The sequence below is a fragment of the Scleropages formosus genome, chromosome 19 (assembly GCF_900964775.1).
Source record: "Scleropages formosus chromosome 19, fSclFor1.1, whole genome shotgun sequence".
Classification (NCBI taxonomy): Eukaryota; Metazoa; Chordata; class Actinopteri; order Osteoglossiformes; family Osteoglossidae; genus Scleropages; species Scleropages formosus.
This window is the reverse complement of record NC_041824.1, coordinates 8,063,401-8,089,044: the sequence shown is the minus strand read 5'-3', so window position 1 is coordinate 8,089,044 and position 25,644 is coordinate 8,063,401. Positions and strand designations below refer to the sequence as shown.

Here is a 25,644-nt window from a genome sequence, read left to right as displayed (position 1 = left end):
TCTAACTTTCATGGTTCAGAGAGGGGTTTACTTTAGCGTTCAAGGTGAGAACACACCACACAAACTGATACAGATAGTGTCAGAGGCGTTCCGTCACACACCAGGAAGACCACCTCTGCTGAAAGATCAGCGAGGTGTTGCTTTCGAAGGAGTATCCAGCACGGGCTCTGGATTTCACTTCCCCACACACTCCTTGGTCACCAAGGCGACCAGGGTGCGGTCAAGCAGGGTGTCAGGTCCAGCTCTTTGTCAATACAGTGGCAATGAGATGAGGACCCTTTTAATGCATTTATTGTAGTGGAAAAATGTTCATCCTCAGTATGAGTGTTTGGTCTGGGCTTCTTCGCTACAAATATTTGCATATATTACACATAAAGCAAGCTAAAAATGAAAACAACAAAGTCTGAAGAAAACAAGAAAAACTCAGTGCATCATCTCACACACCCTTAAGTGACATCTTGTGTAATGCGCACGAAGTATAAGTGTTAGATCTGCTTTTACTTCATTGTTTTGCAAGATCCAGTGGATCGTGGAGTTTGAAAATAGATCTCAAAGAAACAAGAAAGTGGTGCTCTCTCACATGGGTGTGACCAAGACTTCAAGTTTACTGTAAACCATACATGAAGTTCTGCTGTGCCGCTTCCTGTGAGCTCACAACTTGCCGAAACATTTGTGGCCATACCAGCTTAAAGGGCACATCGAGACGGTCTCGCTGTCGCCGCTCTAGTGGCGGTGAGGCGGAAGCTGTTTCGATGTCCAACACATGCGCTTAATTTTTGTCGACACACACTTCTCAATAACTGCCGGACTGTACACAAAAGATGTTTAGAGACACATTTGTTGAGGCCCAAAAGCTCAAAAGCTGCTTGCTCTCCCTCAGCTTCAAGACATCAAGAAGCTCTTCAGACAACATTACCGGGCAGCAAACAGGCAGGAAACTCAGTTTTTCCTGCTTTTCCCCCCGAGGTTCAATTGCTCCGTTTTCTCTTTAGAAACTATGACCTTTATCTCTTTAAAGTCAACAAACCCTTTTTGAGTGGCCTCTCCCGGTCGGTTTGTTTCCTTGTTAGAATCATACGTGAATCTATATGTGTGACTCATATGTTTCTTTATTCTCTCTGTTTTTGTTCGTCAGGAAAGGTCGAACGCTTTCCTACATCAGGCAGATAATTCAAATGTCAATTTGTTGTGCAAATTAAAGTTCATAGGAGCAGGTAATGGCCTAGCGGCCGGCTGAAATGAAAGTCATCTGACCTGCTCAAAAGGGTGCCGTTATCAAGCTCCTCCCAAAGTAGGATTCAAAGCGCCACTCTGCTCCAAGTATTGCTTAAATCTCGCTTCCCAGCATCCGTCCACCCTTTATTAATCACCAGTCGTCCAATGCAGGGTTGCGGTGATCTCAGAAGCCTTGGGTGTGAGGGAGGGAGGGTACGCCCTGGATGGGATGCCGTTCCGCTGCAGGGCGGTCACACGCTCATTCGCTCGCGCACACTAAGAGCAATCTAGAGCCATCAGTTCATCTGAAACACATATCCTTGCACTGTGCGAGGAAACCAGAGCACCTGGAGGAAACCCACACAAACACAGGAAGAACATGCAAACTTCAACAGACACACTGATATCACCCAGAGACTGTCAGAGAAAGTCGAGAGAAAGTGCAATCCACTCTAATATTTGATGACACGCTAATATTTTGCAATAATTATGCAACGTTAGCATACTGGGGAGGTTGGACAACCAGCAAGTTAGAGGTCTTTCGTATTCCAGCCTTAAAAAGCATTGTTTTTGTTTTCTCCCCTTTGCTTCTTCCTGTCCCCCCCACGCACTTGTTTAAACTGTGCATCGCTGTGGTTATTAAGTTCTCTGAGACGGCCTACTAAGAAGGGAGCTGTATGAAAATAAATCGCAATCCAACCAGCTTCCCAGGCCTCCGGTCAGAAAGGTTCAACGGCAGCTGCCCTTAAATTTCCTCGGGGGGACCTTCTTCACACGGAGTCCCATCCTCTTTAAAACGCCAACAGGTGCCGTCCCCATGTTGTTTTCTCCGGTAACGTGGACCGAAACGTCTGCGCTGAGCAGGAAGCTCATCGGTCGCCCCCGTGTCTGCGAAATGATGCGTGTGATAGAAACACGGCGGTAGTGCAGGTGTAAAAGTAAGTAAGTTAAACCAAGCAGGTAAGTTGAACCAGGTGTTTAAATCACAATCACTTATTCAATTTACAAGTTTATTTTAAGATTTAACATTTAGATTCCATAAGTATATCTAAATATTTTCCAAGAATAGTGACCATCCCCATAGGGTTCACACACTTTGCATCAGCGCTGTATTTACACACAGGTCCTCGGTCACCACAAAGAATGGCCAGGAGGGGTGTGGAGCCATTGGCGCTTGGACCCCCAGACGTTTATTTGTCTGCCCCTTTTCTCTTTGGAAGTTTTTGTTTACCTCTCCTTAGTTGCCAGTAGGGTTACTTTATAGCTATTATTATTATTGTTATTATTATTATTGCTACTTATGTTTGTGCTGTATTTTCTGGAACTTTGTTCCACGCTCTGTGCTGCTCCAGTGCGGAGAGCACCATATAAAAATAAATTGGAAATTAATTTGGAATCGGTTGCTGCTCCTCTTGGACTTTTCTAGAAAATGCTGGTTTCTTTCACCTGCCTCTGAACGCAGCGCAGCCGCACAGGGCTGAAATCGGACGGAGGCGGCACAGAAGAGCTGCTCTGTTGCATTAGATCATCCATTTAAGGTCTCCTGGAACCAGTTCTGCGCTTTGGTGGAATTTTGGTATGAACAGGCTTCCTTTGCATAACAAGTGCAATTCGTTTCCAAACTTCTCGTGGAATTCTCATAAAAATAACTGTAAATTGCCCCCAGTATAAATGGGAGGAATAAATAATGTCTTCTGAAGGGTCTTCAGTCTTGGGCCTTGAACATGTGCTGGGCATCTTGAAATACGGAGACTGAGCGCGTTTCGGAGCGCGGCGCCCGACGCAACACTCCGAGAGCGGCTGTCAGCGATCCAAAGCGTAAATCTAGAAGCACGAAGGAAACCGAAGCAAATTCATATTTACAAGGAGTGTTTAGAACTGGTCATAATCTCTCCAGGCCGTGGAGAAAAATACTCAAACGCTCGTTCCTGGGTGCCAATACTTTTGTCCAAGGCTGTTTTTCCACACAAAATGCAAAGCTTTATATTTTTTCAGGGGGGTGCGGTGGCACAGTGGCGCAGTGGGTTGGACCACTGTCCTGCTCTCTGGTGGGTCTGGGGTTTGAGTCCTGCTTGGGGTGCCTTGCGACGGACCGGTGTCTCGTCCTGGGTGCGTCCCCTCGCCCTGTGTTGCCGGGTTAGGCTCTGGTTCCCCGTGACCCCGTATGGGACAAGAGGTTCTGTGTGTGTGTGTGTGTGTGTGTGGTGAGTTTCACTTCTAGGTTTTCAGTAAAATACAGAATACTTTTTAAGAGATTCTCACACATATACGTATCTTTCTTCACTTTGAGATGCTGTTTTTATATGCATTGCATAAAATAAGGATTATTATTATTATTATTGCTACTACTACAACAGTACCTTATGGTTACAAGACAGTGGCAATGCACAGAGAAGCTGTGCCATTCTTCCGGGGGGAGGTTGCCGTCCCAACGAGTGTGAGTCAACAAGTTGTTATGAAATGTTTTGAGCACATATTACATGTGCTCATTTGTGCAAATTCTTTCGACGTGACTTTTAAATGGCAGCAATCAGGCTCAGCAACAAATTCCAGGTTCCGCATCATATTTACCAAAATGTGGAACCTGAAGCCACCATAAAGCTGGGGGACGTAGGACCATAAAATATTACACAAAACAGCCTCTCGGTTATTATCAGTTATTATCAGTTATTACAGAGTGTCTGGGGCCTTTCCGCTGATATCGGCGGATTAGTCCTCCCGCCCTACGAGTGCCAGCATTGCCGCCCCTGAGCCACAGAACGCTGTAATCACAGAGCGGAGTGTGTGCTGAAGATCCTCCTCCTCTTCCCCGCTCTCTTTCATGTCACTACAGCGAACGGCATCACCGCTTAAGGTAAACGGCCAGACCAGGAGCCGAGCCGCCGGGAGTCCCGGACGGACGCCGGAGCCGAGAGATCGAGGAAGCGCGAACCTCAGACCCCGAGGTCTCGACGCCCCACGCCGAGCGCACAACACGGCGCGAACGCAGCAAGAAGACACCCCTTCCCCGTTCGCAGTTCCCCTTCGCTGATGCGCCGCGCATCCACTGTGAGCTGACATTACTGGAATCATAAAGCAGCTCTTGCGGCACTTTCGAAAAAAAAAAAAGCACTTATTATTAGTATTATTACTGATGATAATAATGATAAATTAAAAAAGCAAAAACCCAGCAACTGGGTCGCTGACATGCAGAGATAAAGGCAACAACACAGACTAATATTGGAAATGGCTACAAAGAGGAAGAAAGTATCATTAGGATCCTTCATACTACCAAAGTTCCTCCAAAAAGCTTCTAAGTTTTTGAAAATAAAAATAGAAATAAATAAATAAATAAATAAAATTGACACAAGGCTTGGGAAGAATTTGGTGGAATTATGAACAGGCTGATTTTCCATTTAGTGTAATATTTCAATATATTAAAATCCTCCGACTTATATTAATATCGTAAGTTTGAACCGGGAGGCATGCGGGCACAGCAAGTAGCACTTCCAATGCCTGGGTGGGGCAAGAAAGCATCTGCATGAGTTTGCTCTGGTTTCTTCCCACTGTCCAAAGACATAAGACGCAGGTGAACCGGTGACACTAAGTTGCTCTTAGTGAGTGACTCTCTCTCTGTGTGTGTGTGTGTGTGTGTGTGTGTGTGTGTGTGTGTGTGTGTAGAGCTACCCTGCAATGGACTGCTGTCCTGTCCAGGGTGTATCCCCCAGCCTTGCTCCCGATGCTTCCAGGATAGGCTCCAGTTCACTGCGACCCTGATCCAATGGAGGGAAGTTTTAACCGAATGCTCAGTTTTCCTCACCACCAATGAATGAATGAACGAATCAGTCAATAAATATAAAAATACATAAAAAAATGTAAATTTTTAAGCTAGTTTTGACTTGCTGTATCAAGAAAGTTAATGCTACGTTTAATTAAAAAAAAATGACAGATGTCGGTTCTGCATTTCGGCACGCGAAGAAACCTCTGGAGGTTTTTCGAGCACTAATGGTCAGAGACGCTAAGCGAAACCCTCCAACACTCAAGAGATGTCCCCTCTCTTCAGAGCTCAGTCGAACCCGATCTTCGGTTTTGTGTCACACCGTGCACAGATCCTTCGTTAGAACTTCAAGTGAGCGGGTGCGAAAGTTCCTGGTTATGTCTCTCACACTCATCCTGCAGGACGATGGGACAGCGTACGGCGGTTGTCCTTGGCAGCATCATTTCGTGATGCTTGACAACAACAACTCCGGCTTTATACGTCTTTAAACACAATACAGTGCCTGCTGTTTCTAGGAACAGTGATTATTTACTAAATCACACACACACACACACACACACATTTTCAGAACCGCTTGTCCCATACGGGGTCACGGGGAACCGGAGCCTAACCCAGTAACACAGGGCGCAAGGCCGGAGGGGGAAGGGGACACACCCAGGACGGGACGCCAGTCCGCCACAAGGCACCCCAAGCGGGACTCGAACCCCAGACCCACCGGAGAGCAGGACTGTGGTCCAACCCACTGCGCCACCACACCCCCTATTTACTAAATCATTACATTATTATTTGTTCCATTGTTAAATCTTTTTTTTTCGTTTTTGCAGCAAAAAATCGAAATATTTAAAATGTTGAAGTCTGCGCAGGTCGTGCCTGCCATGCGTGGTATGGATTTTAACAGGGAATTTGGGGGAGATCCCAGGAAGATCCAGGAGGGGTTACGTCTCCCGACTGGCCCTGCAACACCTGGGGATTGATTGGAAAAGGAAACTTTGTCAGCTGCATCCCCCTGGAAAAGCAGTGGGACACCGACAAGTATATATAAATGAATTAATGCAAAATAACCATATTGGCATAGCAGGACACAGTATGTGATTTTGCAGTGTTTCATTTGCTTTTTTCAACCAAGTCTATGAGGAATTTGTGCAGAGTTGTGCCCCCTTGTGGCAGGAGGCCGTATTGCACAGGGGACTCGACCGGACACATCAGTCACCACCTGTACTTTGATGCTGCGCTGAGTTTTCGGCGAAGACAAAAGTTCCGGTTTCTCACCGGAGCTCGACATCACCTCCGAGACAAAGAGGATGTCGTGAACGCGGCCCGTTCTTACGTCTCTCTGGAGGAGCGATGAGCTTCGGGGAAACTTCCTTTGCGAGAAAGGCTGCAGAGCCGAACCCCACTGGTACCGCGGTAACTCTCCCGAGCCCCTGTGAACATTCTTCCACGTAACATACACTCAGAGAATAAGTGCACCAGGCAGCGGAAGTAAAATAATTACATAAAATTAATTCCTAAGGCATAATCAATAATTAATACTGTTGCACAATTACTATTCAGAAGGTGTTTTCAGCTGGACCACTTCATTGCAAAGGCCTTGCTAAGAAGTCAAAATAATGCAGTGATGGCACCCTGCATAAAACACCGTCTGAGAAAGAACAACGACAATAACAATAACAACAATACTCATAATACTGGGTGTATTTTAAGTGCTTATTTGTAGTCTGTATAGAATAACAACTTGATGCCACGTCACTTGAAAGCAGAAAAGAGAAGAAGCCCCAGACAGGCCCACGTTTGTTTTGCCAGCCCAGACAGTCAACCTCATTAAGGACTCCTTTAGTCGGAGGGGCGTGGTCTTATGAGGAGGTGGGGCTATGTGGGTGGGCGGGGCCATTGTCATTATGCAGGGCCCTCATGTGTCAGAGTGTCATAGGAGCACCTTGCCGATTCCCCTGTGCTTTACGCTGCTCTGCCTTCATAATAAGAGCTTTATTTTGGTGCTTTGCGAGCGGATGACAAGCCGACCTTCAGCAGGTATTTATACCCGACTGCGAAGCGTAAGAGCCGCAGCCACAGTGTGTCGGGAGACAACAATCCCACATTCCTGCCACAACGATACGCACATGGAGACTGAGAGATGGAATGCCCATCCCACTGTTCCCTCCTTGTACAGGACAGCAATGCTGGACTTTCCAAGCGGAGGGAACGTGATTCATGTCCCAGAGCTCTGCTCACCTGTCTGCGTGCACATGGTGGAGGAGCTCATCGATCATCGGGGTCCTCAGCCTCCTCGGATCATCTGTGGTCTATGGGTGCGGTGTCGCGGTCCGGGTCGGGAGTTTAGTTGGCCATAACTGCAGGAACACGAAAAACCTGGAACAGGAAAACAGGCCTGGTGTTAGGGCTTTGTATCAAGCGGTGTGCCGTCCCAGCGGTCCAGCGAAGAGGACCGTGGAGCAGGTGTGTTCTGTTCAGCGCAGGTACAAACGCTCCTGCAAACAAGGCCTCGGTTAACATTCCAGGCATGCTGGGTAGTTTTCGCAAGGCTCTGCTCAGTCAGTGTGTCAGTGGGTCTCCAATGATGGGAAAATGTCTCCTCAAGTTCTTCTGCATCCATCCATCCATCCATCCATTATTAAGAGTCATTTATCCAATGCAGGGTCACTGTGGTCCAGAGCCTATCCTGGAAGCATAGGGTACCAGGGAGGATACAGTCTGGATGAGGCACCAGTCTATCAGAGGCCATCACACACACACATTTACAAACACACAAACACACACACACACACACACACACACACACACACACACACACACACACACACACACAATACCGGCAATTTAGAGCCACCAGTAGAAACTCCACACAGACCGAGCCGGATTCGAACCCATGTGACTCACCAGCGCTAAGTACTGTGACGCCATACTGCCGAGTTCTTCTACGGTTATCATAAATCCAGGAGGGACCTTGACTTTAATTATATTGACATGAAACATGATCACAACACAGTAGTGTCTGAGAAACGAACATCCAGTTTTAAACCTCAGCCTTGATCTTCTTGTAAAAAAACGGTTCACTTATAAAGTAATTTTTTTGTCTCTCTTTCGGTCCCCTTGTCCTCTGTCTTGAAGCCATCGCTCACTTCTGCTTGTTGCTCTTTCCTTCACAGCCTGTTTGTAGGTTACGGAATGTGCCGGAAGCACCTCCTAAAAACTTACAGGGTGCAGTCCATCATTGTAACAAGTAGCTCTCTGTCTTTACACGCACATGCACACAGAGGCTGAAACCACTTGTCCCGAGTGGGGTCGCGGTGAACCGGAGCCTAACCCGGCAACACAGGGTGGGGACACACCCAGGATGGGACGCCAGTCTGTCACAAAGAATCCCAAGCAGGACTCGAACCCCAGGCCCACCAGAGAGCAGGACCCGGTCGAACCCGCTGCGCCACCGCACCTCCCCCTGCATACGTATATGGGGCATCATAGGGCGTCATATATACATACATAATACATACATAATATATATATTCACAGTATGTCATTATATATATAGACGCACAGATACCCACATGTATAAATGTATGTGTGAGCGTGCGGGTGATTACATGTTCCGTATGCATACACAGATTTAAAGAAGCGACAGAATGAAGAAGGTGAGCTGCGAAAGGCATGACGCACGCTGTGTGACGGTTCGATGTCTCCTCCAGCGCCGCGGTGAGCGGGTCAGGAACGGCGGGCGAGTCGTGGTCTCAGCGCAGAGCCTTTTCCCATGATATGAACTAATAACGTTTGTAGCAAAACTGCAAGTCACTTTGGGTACATGTTTGCCAATATGGTTTGTGTAACCGTGGCGATCTGTCCTCCCGAACCGCCCCCAACCCGAAGGCGGGGCCCAGAGTGCTGCTGGGGACATCAGACGACGCATCTCGCCGATCGATGGCCACACGCTCGGCGTTGTTACATACTGCTCATTCGTCAACGGGGCCCTTTGAAATGTGACCCTCATGTGACCGCTGTAACACGAGCTCAGTCGCATACCGGGGGTTGGGGGGGATTTTCTTCATCGCCAATAAAGATGTGCGGGTGACAGATGACTTGGGAGCAGAAACAAGCGCAAAGAATGTGAACAACCAATCGCATCACCTCTTTTTCCTCCCACTTCTTCTGGACATGGGACATCATAGGGCATCATGGGACATCGTGGGTCAAAATGGGGGATGATGGGGGATGATGGGACATCATGGGACATCATGAGGGATCATGGGCCATCATCTCCGGCAGCCAGTTCAGTTCACTTTAGTAGGTCTCAGTCATGTTCACCACTGCTGCCCCCCTGTGGTCATGGAGGACATGACATGACAGACAAGATCTCTCCCAACTTACGACTGTAAGACTGTGCTTTTTCACTCTGTCACTGTAAGAGTGTTCTGGAAAGATGCAGACACACACACACACACACACACACACGCACACGCGCACGCACTGTCTCCCGGAGCGCCGACTGCGCAAAGAAGACAACTTAGAAGCGATCTTTGAAGGACACCGTGAATCGGATGCTGCTATCAGGCCCTTTAAATGTCACAAACATTTTCCCCACTAAGAAGGAGTCCGGATGAAATCTCGCAAAGGTTACGTTTCGGTTTTTGCCCCCCCCCGCCCGCGTCTCCAGATTCACACACAACGACAACATTGATCATTCTTCTGTGTGCGTTGCATTAAACAGTTACACACGCTTAGCAAAGCCAGATAGTTTCTCAATGATATTTGTATTATGATTAATTTCGATTATTACTGGGCAACAGTAATAATAAACCCGGAACGGAGTAGTAAATATCCAGCTGTTTACCACGAAAATGTGTACCATGATAAGTAAAGCCGAGTTTTTTTCTTATTAATTCTAATTGCGGCTATGGGCATATTAACGCAGCAATAGCACTTGTTACATGTTTGTCCTTTGTTTACTTATTTATTTTTTTTGCGGTCGTGATGAAGCACTTTGGGCCTCTTTGCTGTGGCTCTGTCGTGAGGATCGATGGCAGAGTCTGAGTTCCTTTAGGATGGTGGTTGGGGGGGGGCAGAACAGCTGTCACTTCTGTCTCCGTGACACTTTCCCTGGATGTCCTGCGGTCCTTAGCGCTCGGCCCGAGTCTGTCACGTCAGGCGACGGCGGTGCCGGGGGGGGGCAAATCGCAGTAAAATTAGGTCAGACAGCTCCCCCCCCAACCTCCAACCCCCACCCCACCGGCCACACACTGACATACAGCGCTTACGAGGGGCAGACGTCTGGCGGAACGGTCCGGGGCCACCGCCTGCCTCCATCCGCATCCACGACTTCGGTACAGAGCGGAGAAACGACACCTGAGTCCTTTATGCCACAAATTTCCCCTTTTTCACCCGGAAACAAACGCGGCACCGAAGTCCACAGGAGCCGAGCATCACGTGTGTTTCGCCGCTTTGTTAGCGAGCCTGGGGGCGGTTTCAGTGTGTTTCTGCGCTCTGACCCTTGGGGTTAGGGTTGGGGGTTCCGCCCTCGCCCTTGGGCTCTGTGTGTCACTGAGCAAATTGTGGAGCCGTTTGGACAAATGCATGACCGAGCGGCCTAACGACAGAGGAAAAACACTCCGTACCGACATGATGCCGTACAGTTTCAGAGACCCTGCGCACAGGCTGCTGAGATCGACTTCGATTATGCATTTCTGGGATAGAAAAAAATTACGATCAAATAAGACATCGGGACAAAGAAAGGGGACAATAAACGGTGTTTAAAAAAAAAAAGGAGAAAAAGTGAGAACAGAAAAACACGAAATTCACAAATAAATAGTCTGAGACCATAAATTTACTGCACAAGCTTGGGTTTGGATTATATGTCGCTTGCGTCTGTCGGTCGATGATGTACTGTTCACTTTAAAACGTAAAAGATCATTCCTGAAGAATGTTCTGTCTATAAAAGCTGTTTTAGCTCGATGTGAACAAGTTATGACTTGATTCAAACTGCAAAGAGAAGATTGAATTTTCTCCAGTCGACGTTCTCGCACTACAGTAAAAGCACTTTCATCACATTTGTTATTCATGCAGTGTTGTGACATCTGTTCTTGTTCACTCAAAATTATTTTAAGGAACTGAATGGAAACTGGGTGGAAAGTATCCAGAGAAGTGACAATGTATCCAAAATTCATTTTTTTCCCCCAATACTTTCATTTTGCAACTCTGCATACACACGCCTGGAACTGGACTAACGTGTGAATCCACACAGAGGAAAAAAAGGAGAATTCTGGCTGAGAACGAGTGTCGACATGGAAAGTTCCGGCAGCATCACATCACACTGACAGCTTTGCTGAGCTGTCAAACTGCTCACACAACAGTAACTTCTTTCCAGTTTTGTTACTGTTACAATTACACACATTCCAGTGGATAAAGTGTACACTATGGTAATTTTTGAGGTATTTTTGAGAGACTTGAGCCAAGAGCCATTAAACAGATATTTATTATTGCACAAGAAAACACCTACAAATTAATTTTCCTTTTCTGCCACTTTTTTCTCTCATATGCTAGAACTGAATCATCCCAGGCAGCTTCTTTACCCTGGTCACGTGTTAATATTCCAGTGGTTTGAAACCGATCAGTGGCGTTTTTTCCATGTCTTCAGCACCAGTTTCTGTCTTTTATCGTGGAGTTACGTGACCCAGTTAAGATCCACAGGTTCTACTTGCTGGATTTGTTCTCGGTTCTCATGGACCGACCACAAAGAGAAAAAAATGGGCTTTTCTACATTTATGGAATGGGCCTGATTTTGATCAAATCTGCAAGGGGTCCTTCCAGAAGCACAAAGAAATCCTGTTTTCACAGTCCTTCTCCCTGTGACTGCTCCAGAGGATCCTCCTCACCGCGGTAAAAAAAAGCTGCGTCTTTGGTTGAAGCGTCTCTCTCTGTCCAAGTGCTCTCTGTGGGTTCAGGCTCCGACCAGCTGGCGCAAAGAATCCCCTCCGCTTCCAAACATTTCCAAAGTAGTGATTGAGAGGAACAAAAGACCATAAAAAACATGGTATCTTAACAAAACATTTATTTCGGCTGAATCTTTGGAATGTAGTAGTCATGGATTATAGTCGCGGACAAGAACAAGGACAGGTGACTGATTCTTGAGATTGACCTGGGCGTCGTAGTACAAATATTATTTAAAGTTTTTTAAGGCCTTGCTGTTTATTTCCCTTTTTCTACAACAGCAATTTACAGAAGCAGTATTGAAAATAAAAGTTTTTCGTAAAAAAAATTTGCACAAAATCTTTTATGACAGTACAAAACAAAGCGATAATATACTAGTTAAGTGGAAACATTACTATAGGAAATCTGTATACCTTTTTCAATAATGAAAACATCTCATTAGTTGTACATTTCAGAATTATATCACATAACCTGAAACCATATAAAAAGAAAAATTCGTAACACTGTATTTTTTGTCTTTTTCGTTTTTTTTTACAAATGATTATTATAAACACATAAACTTTTTAAATAGATTTATCAGTGCAACATTGTTTCTTTTTATTTCACGCTACAGTATCCTTTTTCCTCTAGTTATTGTACAGAACCTGTTTCATAGCCTTCTTTTAGTTACCTGTCTAGACTCGTTTATCATCGGGCAGCTTTAAGACCGAAAATGTATCCAAAGGGACATACATGCAGCACTCCGTGTTCGTTCATGAGAATCCTTCTGGGTTTGGATGGTGCTGTGGCTCCGACAGCACGGCCACCCAGACGCCCATGGGCGCCAGCAGTCAAATGCTGTCAGTGAAAGCCATAGTTTCTTGCTCATCCCTGCCGATTTGGGCGTGCGGCGCTCGAGCAGGCACGTTTCCGGTTCCTCTGCTCCCGGTCCAGTTTCCTTTGGAATCCAAGTACCGCTGCTGCAGGCGATCCCCACGCATCATGCTACGTACCACATATCCGGTGGGGGTGTCAAGCTGCGCGTTAGGCTCCAGAACGTCTTAGAATGTCTGAACTGTGGATGTCTGTCTTGTTGGCATGACTCAAAGCACACACAGAACACACACCTTGTCTACAACACTTACTACAGCACATTGCTTATTTGTTCATGTACTTTCTTTGTATATCACATCCCAGTGACCCTGCATCCTTGGTGCCTCACACAGCAAAGGGTGCTCTTTTCAAATGGTCCGGTTGTGTGGACAGGCGGACAGGCCAGGAAGGGACCTGCTCCTGCAAGTAAAGCCAACGCAGCTGTGTTTGTTTTTCATTTTTGGTATCATGGCAGACAATTTGCACTTCGTCTTCTCATGGTCCAAGGGAAATCCTGATCGTGATTCCAGGCAGAGATGTAGACGGCAGCATGTTGACGCCGATTCAGGACACAGAGGAGCTGTGAGGCCAAACAGAGCCTGATATGTGTTTTCCGTCTGGCTGGATATTGACACCAACCCATGTAGGCGTACAAAGCAACCTTCAGCGACTTCATACATCAGTGTCTTGCCAGAGACAAAAGCTTATGCAGAACAGTGGTATAATAAAGTGGATGTGACTGAGTGGAGGAACAGGCAGTTCACAAACATTTATACTACCCACGCAGATGAGTTAGGCATGAATTTAACTAAACACACATCACATTGACTAATAACAGAGTCTATTTTTTTGCAGGTACCAGTCGTGCAAGTGGTAGAATGGGAGAGTAGAATGGATGTCGGTAGGAAGTCGTGGAGCCCGTTGATTAGTCCGTTAACAAAGAGAATTTCCTTGGACCTAAGTTTTTGACATCAGACACCGGCTTCAGAGTTTTGCTCTGCTGTCCAGCATAAAAAGAAAAAAAAAAAGCAGAAAAAAGCACTTGTCACTGCTCACAAAAAACAGACGATTGTATTTACAACACACAACCCTCAAAAAGGGATACTGCAGCTTAAAAAGGCAATTAAAATATATTAAAACCTGTATATTGACAACACGCTACGAGGGGGGGGATTTGTCTGCTTCGCTGACTCAGCCAGCTGATGTCTTTTTGCTCTTGTTTTGAGACATAACGAAAGCGTAAAACTCCAAAATCAACAAAGGAAGTCAACAAAGATGTAACAAAGGCACTGTCGGAACCATACATGGGTTGGGGCTTGGGTCAAGTTGTGCCCTTGGATGGCAGAATTGGGGGGGGTGGGAGTGGGGGTGGTTGATGGGGAGTACACTGTATGTCCAGCAGAGCGGCAATACTACATATTTGTCACTATGGTTCATTTTGGATTTTCACACCTTATGCCTAGAAAGAAATAACATCTTTGAAATTAAAATATAATCATGATTTCCTTCCAGAAAATGATAAATACTTTAAACATTGCCTCAGTTGGTCTCAACACCAGCATCCGATTGTTAAAATGAGGAGTTAAAAATTTTTTCCGAAAAAAAATTAAAAGAAAAAATTTAAATATCCTCTAACTGTACAGATTCTTTTATTCAGTTTTATACACAGTGTCCTCCTATAAATAGGTTTATCTCACTGTAACTCCTGAGAAAATCTTGGCTCAGTCACAACCTCCCATTGGTCCTGACCCCTTCACCCTACATAAAGGGGCAACTGGCAGGTCCAACTGGGCCGCGACCCGGAGGAGATGCCTCTCTTGCCCCTGCCCGGTCTGTCCTGGCACAGCTTGGCACGACCTTGCTTGGCACGTCCTCATGCTTCCGAATAGCAATTCTGTGTGTTCAGTTTATCTTTCTTCAGTTTGACTCCGTCCACCAGCTCAAAGTTGTAGTTCTCTAGAGCTGATAAGTTCCTGTCCGACATAGCGCTGTGAGAACAGGCGCAGTAGAGGACAACCCCACATATGGCCCCCAGGAAAACCCCCAGGGCACTCATGGCAATGATAGTGATGAGGATGGGGTCTAGGGTCTTCAGCATGTTCCCTGCCCCGTTGATGTCGTCAGTTTTCTCATTGTCAGGGAAGTCTGTGATGTCCACAACTGAAAGGCAAGAGGACAAAGTTAGACAAAGAAACAGACTGGCTCAACTATACAAGCATTTCTGGACATTGGTCTACATAAGGATCTATGGAGATTTGAAATACATAAGGTATTTCAGCCATATGCTGGCATCCTATAAATATGAAGTACTTAATGCTTCATTCAAAGACCACATGCAATGCGAAACAAATGTTTATAAAAACATATCGCTGTCCTCATGCACGTTTTTGACATAGCATTGAAGACCACTTATGGACTCATGTCGAGTCTGTTACATGCTATTACTGTGTATGTATTAAGATATGATATGGTAAAGAACTGGGGTGCATACTGATGTCCTCTGGCTGGATGGGCTCTGTGGGAACATCTGGGTCTGTGAACAGAAACATGATATGTATGTATAATTAACACTCTGTCCCCTGTCCATAAAAAAAAAAACAGTTTTCTGAGTGTGCATAACACTGAACCCACACCTGAGCCAACTGCTCTGCTTACCCTTGCAGTCGTCTGCATTCAGGTTGTCCAGGATCCTGATGTCGTCCACTGCGATGTCACCCAAAATGTTACTCTCCACTACTGCTTCGATCACAACCTGAGGGAATTGTGCAAATGTTTAATCCCACAGCTCTACAACAAGAAGGTACTATTCCTACATGTACGCAATGATTTTGTTTGCTCAGCTTTTTGTTTCTGTATATAATGGGAGTATATGGAATATGGCTGTTGAGTAACTGACTTTGCAAAGAAGTATAAGAAAATGGCAGCAACCTTACAGGCTAGAACAGGTTTTTTTCAGGCGCAGCTGTTGAACAGACACAGCGCAAAGGCTTTCTGACATATTTGGACCCATGAAGATGCCACAAATCCCCAACTATGAGGGACTGTGCCCAGCTCATCAAGAGAGCAGCAGACTGAGCTCACTTGAGGCTCTGAATCAGTATGTGGCTGGACTATTTGGTGTTCTTCTCTGGAAAGACTGAGGAAGACCTTGGGCACAATGTTTCACTGTTACAAGCCAAAAGAGGATATAAAAATAGAGATACTGTACCATGGACCAGTGCATTCTGGAAGAGTACAAAGTACCTTGGGATAGAATTTTAAAGGAAGAGGCGCAGCTCTATGGGATTGTGAGACAGTACCTGGTAGGGCTTGTTGGAGCGGGGCACCAGCACGCGGCCCTCCCTCCAGCGGCTACCCTGGTGTCCACTGACGGTCCACAGCAGGACATCGGCAGCGCCCTCTGCCGTCTCCTTCCGCTGCCTGACGTGCAGTGAGCCTATGTGTGACCCAAACATGTGGTACCAGAAGGAGATGCACAGGTCCACGTCCAGCGCCGTCACCACTGGGCTCACCAGCCGCGCTGCCTTGCTCTCCTGGGAGCTGGTGGCCAGGGTGTAGATGAAATTACCTGACCCTCCTGTAAGGGTGGTGAAGGAGGACGTAGTCACATCGTGAAAAATGGCTGCACTGTTAGATTATATGAGAGTGGGGCTGCGAAAAAACGTATGTACCTATTTTAACATTCACAGAGACTTATGAATATGTCCACCTACTCAACAATTTAACATTTTGAGTCAAACATAAATGAGCCAAATTTTAGGCCATTACTCTACAGTGGTGAAACTGAGCATACTCGAATACACATAGCATCTTCATGCTAATTAACCCTCCTGGCAAACTCACCTGTGTGGTCCATGTTGGGGCCAGTGTTGAGAGTTGGGGTCCCACTCGACTGGATCTGCCACCTCAAAGTGCTGTCTTTTTCTGATGTCCATCCGCAGAAGGAAGGGCTGTCAGCCCAACCAAAATCACATGCAAACCACAGGTACTCTGCAGTAAAAGGAGTTTTCATCAGTTTGTTTAACTTAGATTTATTGAGCTGATGCTTTTCTTCAAAGGGACTTATAATATTAACCTACTTGTAATAATTTCCCCATTCCGTGCAATTTTACTGTATCAAATCAGGGTAAGCGCTGTGCTCAAGGTTACTACAGTAGGATATGAGATTCTAACCTGGGTCCTTCAAGTTTAAAGCAACAGCTCTAACCACTACCCTTATTTTATTGCTCTATTTTAATAAATATTCGCTTTAAAATATTGCAGTATTTATATTACACTTCAATTTTTCTTTTTGTTAATTTTTTTGTTGGTTATTGAATGCGATGGTCAGTGCAATAATCTGCAACCCAGATGAGTAGGGAAACAACACACACACACACACACACAGAGTTTCAGAACCGCTTGTCCCATATGGGGTCGCGGGGAACCGGAGCCTACCCGGCAACACAGGGCGTAAGGCCGGAGGGGGAGGGGACACACCCAGGATGGGACGCCAGTCCGTCGCAAGGCACCCCAAGCGGGACTCGAACCCCAGACCCACTGGAGAGCAGGACCCGGTCCAACCCACTGTGCCAACGCACCCCCCACTTAGGGAAACAACAATGCATTACTATTCAGAACCACAAGGTGCCAGCAGAAAGCCACAGATGCCCTACAAATCAGATGAAAAGGGCCGAGATGCTGCAGGGCAGAAGACAGACAATGAAAAGGGAGGGAGAGAAAAAGAGAGAAAAATCTGACACAATGGGGTGGAAAATATCAGAGACCCAGAGAAGACCTTGCAGAATGAGAGCCTGAATCCCATTAATGATGTCTTTCACAATACAGCCTGAGTCTTGACAAGGTTAAATAAACAACATACAATACAAGAGAGCGAATGAGGGGGCCTTTAGAATACATACCGCGGAGTGCCTGCCTTCACACTAGTGCGCAGAAAGTGTGATTTTTAATGAGAAGGGTGGTAAAATTTAAAGGGAGAAAACATTGGGCTGTGAGCTTGCATGTCACTGCGCCTCTTCTGTTTGGTCACAGACCTAAGCACAAGTGGGACTGACAGGCGGGCTGTACATAGAATAAATGTAATGTACATATGTACAAATGTACATAAATTAGTTATGTAGGTCTAAAAGCTGTCCTTATGTCTAGTGTTGCATGTTTATATTTATGCTTATTTACATAGCACCGTGGTCCTGCGAGACACGACATTTCGTCCCACTGTATGTCCACACATGTAGTGGAATGACAATAAAGCTTGACTTGACTTGACTAGACTAGAAGAGAACGGTGTTTTCTTTCTCTGTGAGGTCCCGTGAAAGCAAATATGTAATATGGTCAGTTTTCACAGAAACATGACACGTGCTGATACACATATACATATATATATATATTGATTTGACTGCTAATTGAGATTTTAACTGGTTCCTGCAGGCTCCAGAGTACTTGTTCATAAATGCAAGAGGGTAATGGTGGGGGGGAACACCCATTATACCACACGTCAGGCTGTCTGCCATATTCTGTGGAAAATCCTGTCCCGATTATTTTTGTTTCAAATCTACAGCTAAAGCAGTGGCTTACGCAGACATACTGCTGGTACCAGCGCCATCTAGACCCCTACTAGATGAAGACTCATGCTGAGTATTTTTACTGCTTTGCAGTATTCAAGTGCCAGTCAGGAATCACCAGGAAATACATAATCCATAAAATGTCGACCATAAAGCTGAACATGAGCCGCACATCAGAAGGAAAGTGTTGATGAGGTGATGAGCTCTGGGACCCATGGACCTCCCTCCCCCAATTAGCCAAGGTCGCCCCATTAACAGCCTCCTAAGCCAGACCCAACCTAATTTGCATGCATGTGAGTTGCGGCTGATTAGCGACTGTGCTGAAGAAGCACAACACCGTAACTCATAATGCTCTGCGAAAGCCGCAGAGATACCTCCTGGGAGTGATGTGGGGGCAAAGAAAGACATGGAGACAGAAGTAGAGAAAAAACAGAGAGACAGAGACAGGAAGAGTGAGAGAGATGGAGGGCCTAAGAGAAAAGGCTGTCTTACCAGGGATGGTGTCTACCTCCGTCGTGGTCTCTGCCACAGTAGTCCCATCTGTTAGACACAGGCACACAAGTCATGGCTGCTTGGAGGCTGACTGCATGTCAAAGGAACTCACAAAGCAGGCACTCTTTCAGGGGGGTGAACACATGCCCTTATGGTGACGGAACGTGCACTAGAGACATTCATTGCTTGCGTTGACTAATGCAATTCATAAAGTGCAAAACACCAGCGTGTGTGCATGCAAGAGACACGCAAATAACTGCAAAGTGCAACTGTAGGCCAACAACAGTGCTGAGCGGTGAGGCTTTGACTCTCAGCTGGAATTCAAAAGCAGAGCTATAGCTGCCAGGGGAACAAGGAAGGGATGTATGAGCGTGGTGTCAGCACCTGTCACGTCGTAGTCATCACCTGTTCCACTGTGACAGTTGGCCTGCTCATCGTCACACTCATCTGGTACAGAGGTGGTAGCAGGAGCTGTGGTGGGCGCGCTTGTAGGTTCTGTGAGAGGTGGATGGAGAGAGAGAAGAAGAGAATGAGAAAAAAAACACAGTACTGAGCACTTAGGAACAGCACTGTCTCACACCCACCGACACAAAAACACACGCCAGAGCTCCACTAATGTTTGCTGTCACTGGTTCTCATTGGGGATCTCCCAACATCTGTCCTTCTATTGGGGGCTTTTAAAAATAGAATCTACGTCCCGCCCTAGGCTGCTGTATCCTCTCATTAGGCCCTGTGTGCCCCTTCTGCATGTGGGTAGCACCCCCTTCCTTGGGCAGGGAAGGGCTGAGTGGGATTCACAGGGAGGGACTCACTCTGCCTGGTGCGTTGAGAGGAGCCGCCCCAGCACAAGAACCTAAAATTCTCCGTTTGCTGTGAAATGTACTTTTGTTTACTCTGAGTTATACATAGCTTGGAGAAAAGCGTCTACTAAATGAACAAATGTAAAATTCCGACAGCATTCAGATTTGGTGACAGAAGAGAAGGGGCCCCGGAAAGAGGGACTGAACTAGATGCCATCTTGTAGGCCATGCTCTCTTATTCACCATAATAAGAAACATTAGCACTTGGCCAGTGCTCCAGCAAGACAGACGGAGATTCCATGCTGTTAATGATGTTGATGACCATCTTTGTTCTGGACATAGCTTTGGCTTTGGGACTGTGCAGCAACAGCTGTGTGCATTTAATTTTAACCAGGACACCTCCTCCCACCTGCCATAGGCCACACCCACCATAAGTCATACTGCTGTTTTCATTTAGGCAGAAAAATCATTCCCAGGCTTTAAGCTTTGGGAGGGCCAGGCCCAGCAGCTCACCCTGGATCTCACAGCCCAGCAGCTCCAGTCGAAGGCCCATGCCTGCTGCCGTGCCCCTCTCCGGGTACACGCGTAGGTAGCGTGTCAACAAGGGCTCCAGAGTCTTTAGTTCAGGGGTGTCATAGTTCTGGTTGCCCTCAAAAATCTGCAAAGGTGAGGAGGGGTTAGGGGGGAAGGAAGAGAAGGTAAAAAAATGTCCATTGACTGCAAACAACTTTGCTGTAGGCGTACCCCTGTACCCAAGGGCTGGCATTAGGGTCAGGGCCATTCTCACCACACCTCCTCTCTGAACATAAAAGGAACTTTGAAGAGCAGAAGAAGGCCACCAGATCCCCCCCAAGCTGACATCCCAACAATATTAATCCGCAGTGAGAGCTGGAGCGCAAGGCAACGGGGCGTTGGGCATAAGACAGCCTGGGTGCTTTGAGTCGGGCCTCTGAGCACGCTCAGTAGCTCAGTGAGAGGGAAAGCCCTCTCCAGGAGGCTGCTCCAATGCATAACAAGTGACTGATGTGAGAGCATTAATGCCTGCGAGCACAAAAAACGCTTCCCTCCTCCTCTTTGAAGGCAGCTGAAGGGTTGTTCGAAGAAGACAGCAAAGGGAGCCAGTGGTTGGAAGGAGGGGGTTTTCACCCCTTTGTGAATCACGCATCAGTTTGCACTTGCAGAAGACTCGCATTTCTGGTGGGTGGCTTATAAGTGGGAGCCAACTGCAACAAAGACCTCATACTCACAGTACACCTAGGAAGAGAGAATTGTCTAGGGGTGTGGACAGGTCTCACCGGTTTCACTCATTCCTATCAGTCTACCCTGAACTGAGGGTGAAACTTGACCCATGGGTTATTATACAGCTTGAGTGAAAGATAAAGAGAAAGAAGTTGACTTACAGACCTGAGCAGAATAAAGGAAATTCAATGAAAATTGAAGACTTCATGCTGGAGAAGTAGCATGTGAGCTTTCATATGACCCCTTCGTTCCTCAGAACTCCCACTGATTATCAGGATCTGATTATTACTCCATCATGGAGATCAGTGTCATACACAATAGCATAATTCTGAACACCTTTAAAAAAACATTAATCTATTTTCATTTAAGTGATAATAATGCAACAGGTACAGTTAGAACACTTATCTACATATATCCCAATCTGCTTAATGTACTTTGACTGCATGCAAAATTACTAATGACTGTTTATCACAATGGCTTATTATATTCCATTAAATGAAGCACCAAGTCTGACTATGAAAAATGAGACCAGTTCCATGGTTAGAGATAATGTTAAAAGTTTTCTATTTGACAAAATTTTTAAAAAGTAATGCCTTTTTAATGGGCTCTTTTCACTGGGAGGTAGCCATGAGCAGAACATGTAGTTGAGCACAGATAAATAAATGCAACATTCTTAAGCCTGTCGCACTTTAGTATTGTTTCTACTTTTTCAGTTTTTTCACCCCATTTTCCTATTTTAGCCTTTGCAAATGACTCAGCTTTTGAGTCCGACTACTGACAACTACTGAAGTGACGAAAAGTGAACGTAGGCTGAACTGTGCACCGTGAAATCCACGCTCAATCTTTCATTCATTTTCCATCTGCTATTTTGACCAGGCAATGTAATTGATTAAGATGTGGCTCCTTGTAGGGACTGCTCTCACTTGGCCCACGGTCACACCTCTATTGTTATGGCTCACCTTGGGCCTATCACTCCCATTGGTGTCCTGGACCATCTTCCAGTCGGAGCCATTGTTACTATAGCCCAGACGAAACTTGCGGAGGAAGACCTTGTTCTCACGGTGCTTTCCGCCTTGGATGATGAGCCCACGCAGCAGCTTCTCTTGGCTCAAATCCACCTGCAGCCACTCGTTGGTGTAAGGTTTGGCCTGAGGTGGCAGGAACCATGCAGAGCGGCTGGTCAGCAAGCGTGCATTCTCTGGCATCCAGTTGCGGTCCTGGTGGGAGGAGGCTGTGATCTGCCCATCAGAAATCAGGCCTGACACCATTCCCAGCATGCCTGAGCATGGGTACTCTGTGTGAGGGAGAGACAGGAAGTGTGAGAGGGAGAATCACAGAAAGAAATATACAAACACCAAGCAATGTCAAGTTATTCCTGGTCTATGAGAATAAGAGGCTCTAGAAGAGTCTTATGTGGAGGCAAGATAAACTAGACTGTCTTTTGCTCCTTACTTCTTTGGCTCCCCAATGCTGTCACTTTATAACAAGCACACAGCACTTCTTTGTTGATGCTTCAGGCTACACAGGGCTACAGAGATGTGCTACTATGATGGTATCTCTGCTCATTCTGAAAAAGATGGCTGAATGGTATGTGCAAAAACAGAAAGCAACAAAATTAGGCCTTTAATAGAAAGTCAATCATGCTAGCTATTTGCCTGTTTTTTTGTCTCATTGCTCTGTGATCCTTCCTGTTCCAGTGAGGCAGCCCACCTGACCATAACTTTAGAGCAAGAGACATTACCTCCACCTCCCCTGCCTTGACTAATGTCTCTTGACTCCTCACATGCTAATTTCTTGCCCGTGGCTCTTTTCTCCAGGCATCTCATTAAAGGTGGGTCTTCATTTCCCTTGTCACATCTTTTGATTTGTGCTGCACACTCTGCTTCATCTGTTCTAATCTGTGTCCTTCCTTTAGTCTCACTCTCATCTTCACTGCTCTTGCCTTGTCCTGCCCCTGGACAAAAACTGTGCCCAGCTTCTGGATTCCCCATTCCGGATCTGGGCTCCAAGTAAACGGAGACTGGCTGTCTGCTTCCTATTATTTTCATTCCATGGATTAACTCAAAAGACTTTACTGTGCAGACCTGCAGTAACTAACACTGTTCTGCATGATGTACTTCCATGGAAGGAATAGAAAATACAGTTTTTGCTTGGTGGCATTTTGGCTGTATTTATTGTAATGAGCAGAGTAAAAGGTTGATTGTCAAGCAGAAGAAATGAATTTTTCCCATCATATAAATATTTTCAAAATTCTCAAAGGAAAACCTTTGTGGCACCACCAAAGCTGAGGAAACAGTATCCATTTCAAATCCACAACCCCACGACCCAAACAAACTAGTGCTGGAGCTTTTTTTCTCCTGTTTTTAGGAAAGTGTTACTGTGCAAATTTCACCTCAAAAAAGTGTAGCCACATTTTTTTGAAGAATGTCAGACTGGGTTTTTTGTGAGGTGACATGGTTATAAATGAATGTCAGGTGTCAAATAAAAAGGCTGGAGAAAGAGTGACTGCACCTCCCTCGGTATCAGCACTGAGGGACTGGGGCATTTTTATGTGGGACCTGTGTCGAGACCAGAAGGCCTTCCAACTGTTCTTAATAACCCTAAACTCTTGATTCCTACTTGTGCCTTTCTCTGCGTCTGACAGGTGCTCTGGCACTGTGACAGGAGTAATGTTTCTGCTGTACGCTGTGTGTCACAGGCCCAGAACGGCAGTCTTGTTTATGCGTCGCTGTTTGTTGCAGACTCCTGACGCTGCAGAAAAAAACACTGACACTCCCTACCTTGCTGCAGGATTACAGGCTTTCGCAGACCGTCTGTTTTGACGTTTGCACAGTCAACAAGGAATAGGAAAAGGCAGGTGTTTTTACACTCTGCCAGGAGCACTCTAAGGGCTTCTCCTGCCTGGCTATAGGAGCTGCTGGCCTGGCATCAGAGGGGTGTGCACAGCACGGTGGTGATGTCATGGGGAGAGTGTGATCATAGCCTGTGGTATGCTGCTGCTCAATTGGCCCTTAAATAATGTAGCTGCAACTATCTTTATAGAATTTTCACAGATCCACTTTAAATACAGTGGCTGAAGAACAGGGCTAACGTTTCAAAGACCTCATCTTCACATTAGATCAGGTAGCAATACAGGGACACAAGCGGTCAAATCTGTATTGCAAGGAGGTAGGGGTGGTGGAGGGCCTCCAGAACAAGAATGCTAACGATAGAATGAGAGGCAGCTGAAGGGGCAGAAGGCACTCAGCCAAAGAAGAGGCAACCCCACTGTTAATGCCATTCAATTTGAATGAAGTACATCCAAACATCAGGTAACATAAATATGTAATAAACTTCATGTGCCACTCATTCATAATGTAACAATACGCCTATCGCTTCGGAGAAATGCTGTTGGATGTTGTACTGATGTTTGTGAATAAACAATTTATTTTGTGTGAAAATGCACAAAATGATGTCACATGCTAATGTGAAACAGACATTTACAGAAAGTAGAGGTAAACCCTACATTCTCATCTTCAAGACATAAAAATGAAACCACGTGTTTTTATCTGCATGTATAGCTGAACACATTGGCCCTGAAAATGTGAGCAAGATGGTACAGGATGGTTGGAAGGTGCCCTAAGACCGACCTGAGATTTTACAGCCATACACCTCAAACCGCAGAGCAATTCCAGTCTCCCAGGTGACAGGCCGGATACGGACAAAACGGGTCAGCGTGGGCTTCGGCAGGTCTGATATATGCACATTGGTAGGGTTGGAGTTCCCCTGGAAAATCTGGGAATCGGGACAAAGAAAATGGATGAATTATTCACATTGTTTAACGGGTATGTCTGGGAGGCTCAGGTTGAACTGTTCTCCAGAAATGCAGGAATAACAAAAGAACTGTATTTGGGTCATGTTCCACAAACACTGGTGATGTGTTGCTATTACAGCCAGACCACAGGAACGACCAGCACACCCTCCACCCACCCCACCACTGAAAGTGAACAAATGAGACAATAAGAAGGAAGAACACTGACATTCATTTGTTTTGTTGCTCATTTTGAGTTTATCTTTGCTGTTTGGGACATCTCTACAGCAGCCACTCCTCTGTAACAGGCAATTTTCAGTGTCCAACCTCCGTTCAATTTTTAAATAGTGCGACAGATTCTTAATGAGGCTGAGATCAGGACTTTGACTAGGCCACTGTAGGACAACCACCTGTTTCTTCTGGAGCCATTAAATGTTGTTTTGCTCTTGTGCTGGGGATCATTGCCCCAATGAAATAAGGACTTCCTCTCAAGCTTCACTTTTTCAGCAGACTGAAGCAGATTCCACTGTATTTTACTCTACCCATTCACCATCTAATTTTAACAAGATGCCCAGTCCCTGCTAATGAAAAGCAGTCCCACAGCATGAAGCTGCTTTCCTGAGACATGGGCAGCATTGCATTTGTGTACGGGAGGGTAGCACAGGAGAAACCATTATACAACAATAATATCTTTAAGCATGTTTCAAGTTTGCCAGAAAGTATGTAATTGACCTACCTGTGATGCTGGGAAAAGGTGTTGTGGCCAGATGAGAGCAAGGCAGGGCCAATTTAGAACAATTTAGCCAAAGCTCATAGTACTATATGCAGTGCAAGAAACACCATGCCTACTGTAAAGTATGGTGTCAACAGGACAATGATTCCAAACACAGGGCTGAAGCCACACCACAATGGCTCAGCTTTTTATTTTTCTTAAAAATATTTTCTAACATAAAAGCAATGTGACCTTAAAATAATTAATTTTGGGCTTTGATATTTTGAAAT

At 45.9% G+C, this 25,644-nt stretch overlaps 1 protein-coding gene across 4 annotated transcripts in view; it reads right to left on the bottom strand.

The window, feature by feature from the left end:
- Positions 1-12,483: 12,483 nt before the first annotated feature.
- Positions 12,484-25,644, bottom strand: part of nrp1a (neuropilin 1a) — a 51,079-nt gene continuing 37,918 nt past the window's right edge. For 3 of the 4 annotated variants that reach the window (XM_018741250.2, XM_018741252.2, XM_018741251.2), the window contains exons 9-18: positions 24,482-24,626; positions 21,812-22,146; positions 20,127-20,271; positions 19,198-19,308; positions 18,814-18,861; positions 16,604-16,750; positions 16,060-16,337; positions 15,416-15,512; positions 15,252-15,293; positions 12,484-14,920 (exon numbers count right to left, since the gene is read on the bottom strand). In XM_018741250.2, coding sequence (XP_018596766.1) covers positions 14,634-14,920; positions 15,252-15,293; positions 15,416-15,512; positions 16,060-16,337; positions 16,604-16,750; positions 18,814-18,861; positions 19,198-19,308; positions 20,127-20,271; positions 21,812-22,146; positions 24,482-24,626 — 1,635 coding nt within the window. In that variant the 3' untranslated portion in view covers positions 12,484-14,633. The remainder of the gene's footprint in view (positions 14,921-15,251; positions 15,294-15,415; positions 15,513-16,059; positions 16,338-16,603; positions 16,751-18,813; positions 18,862-19,197; positions 19,309-20,126; positions 20,272-21,811; positions 22,147-24,481; positions 24,627-25,644) is intronic. The other variant, XM_018741253.2, reaches the window with a different exon arrangement.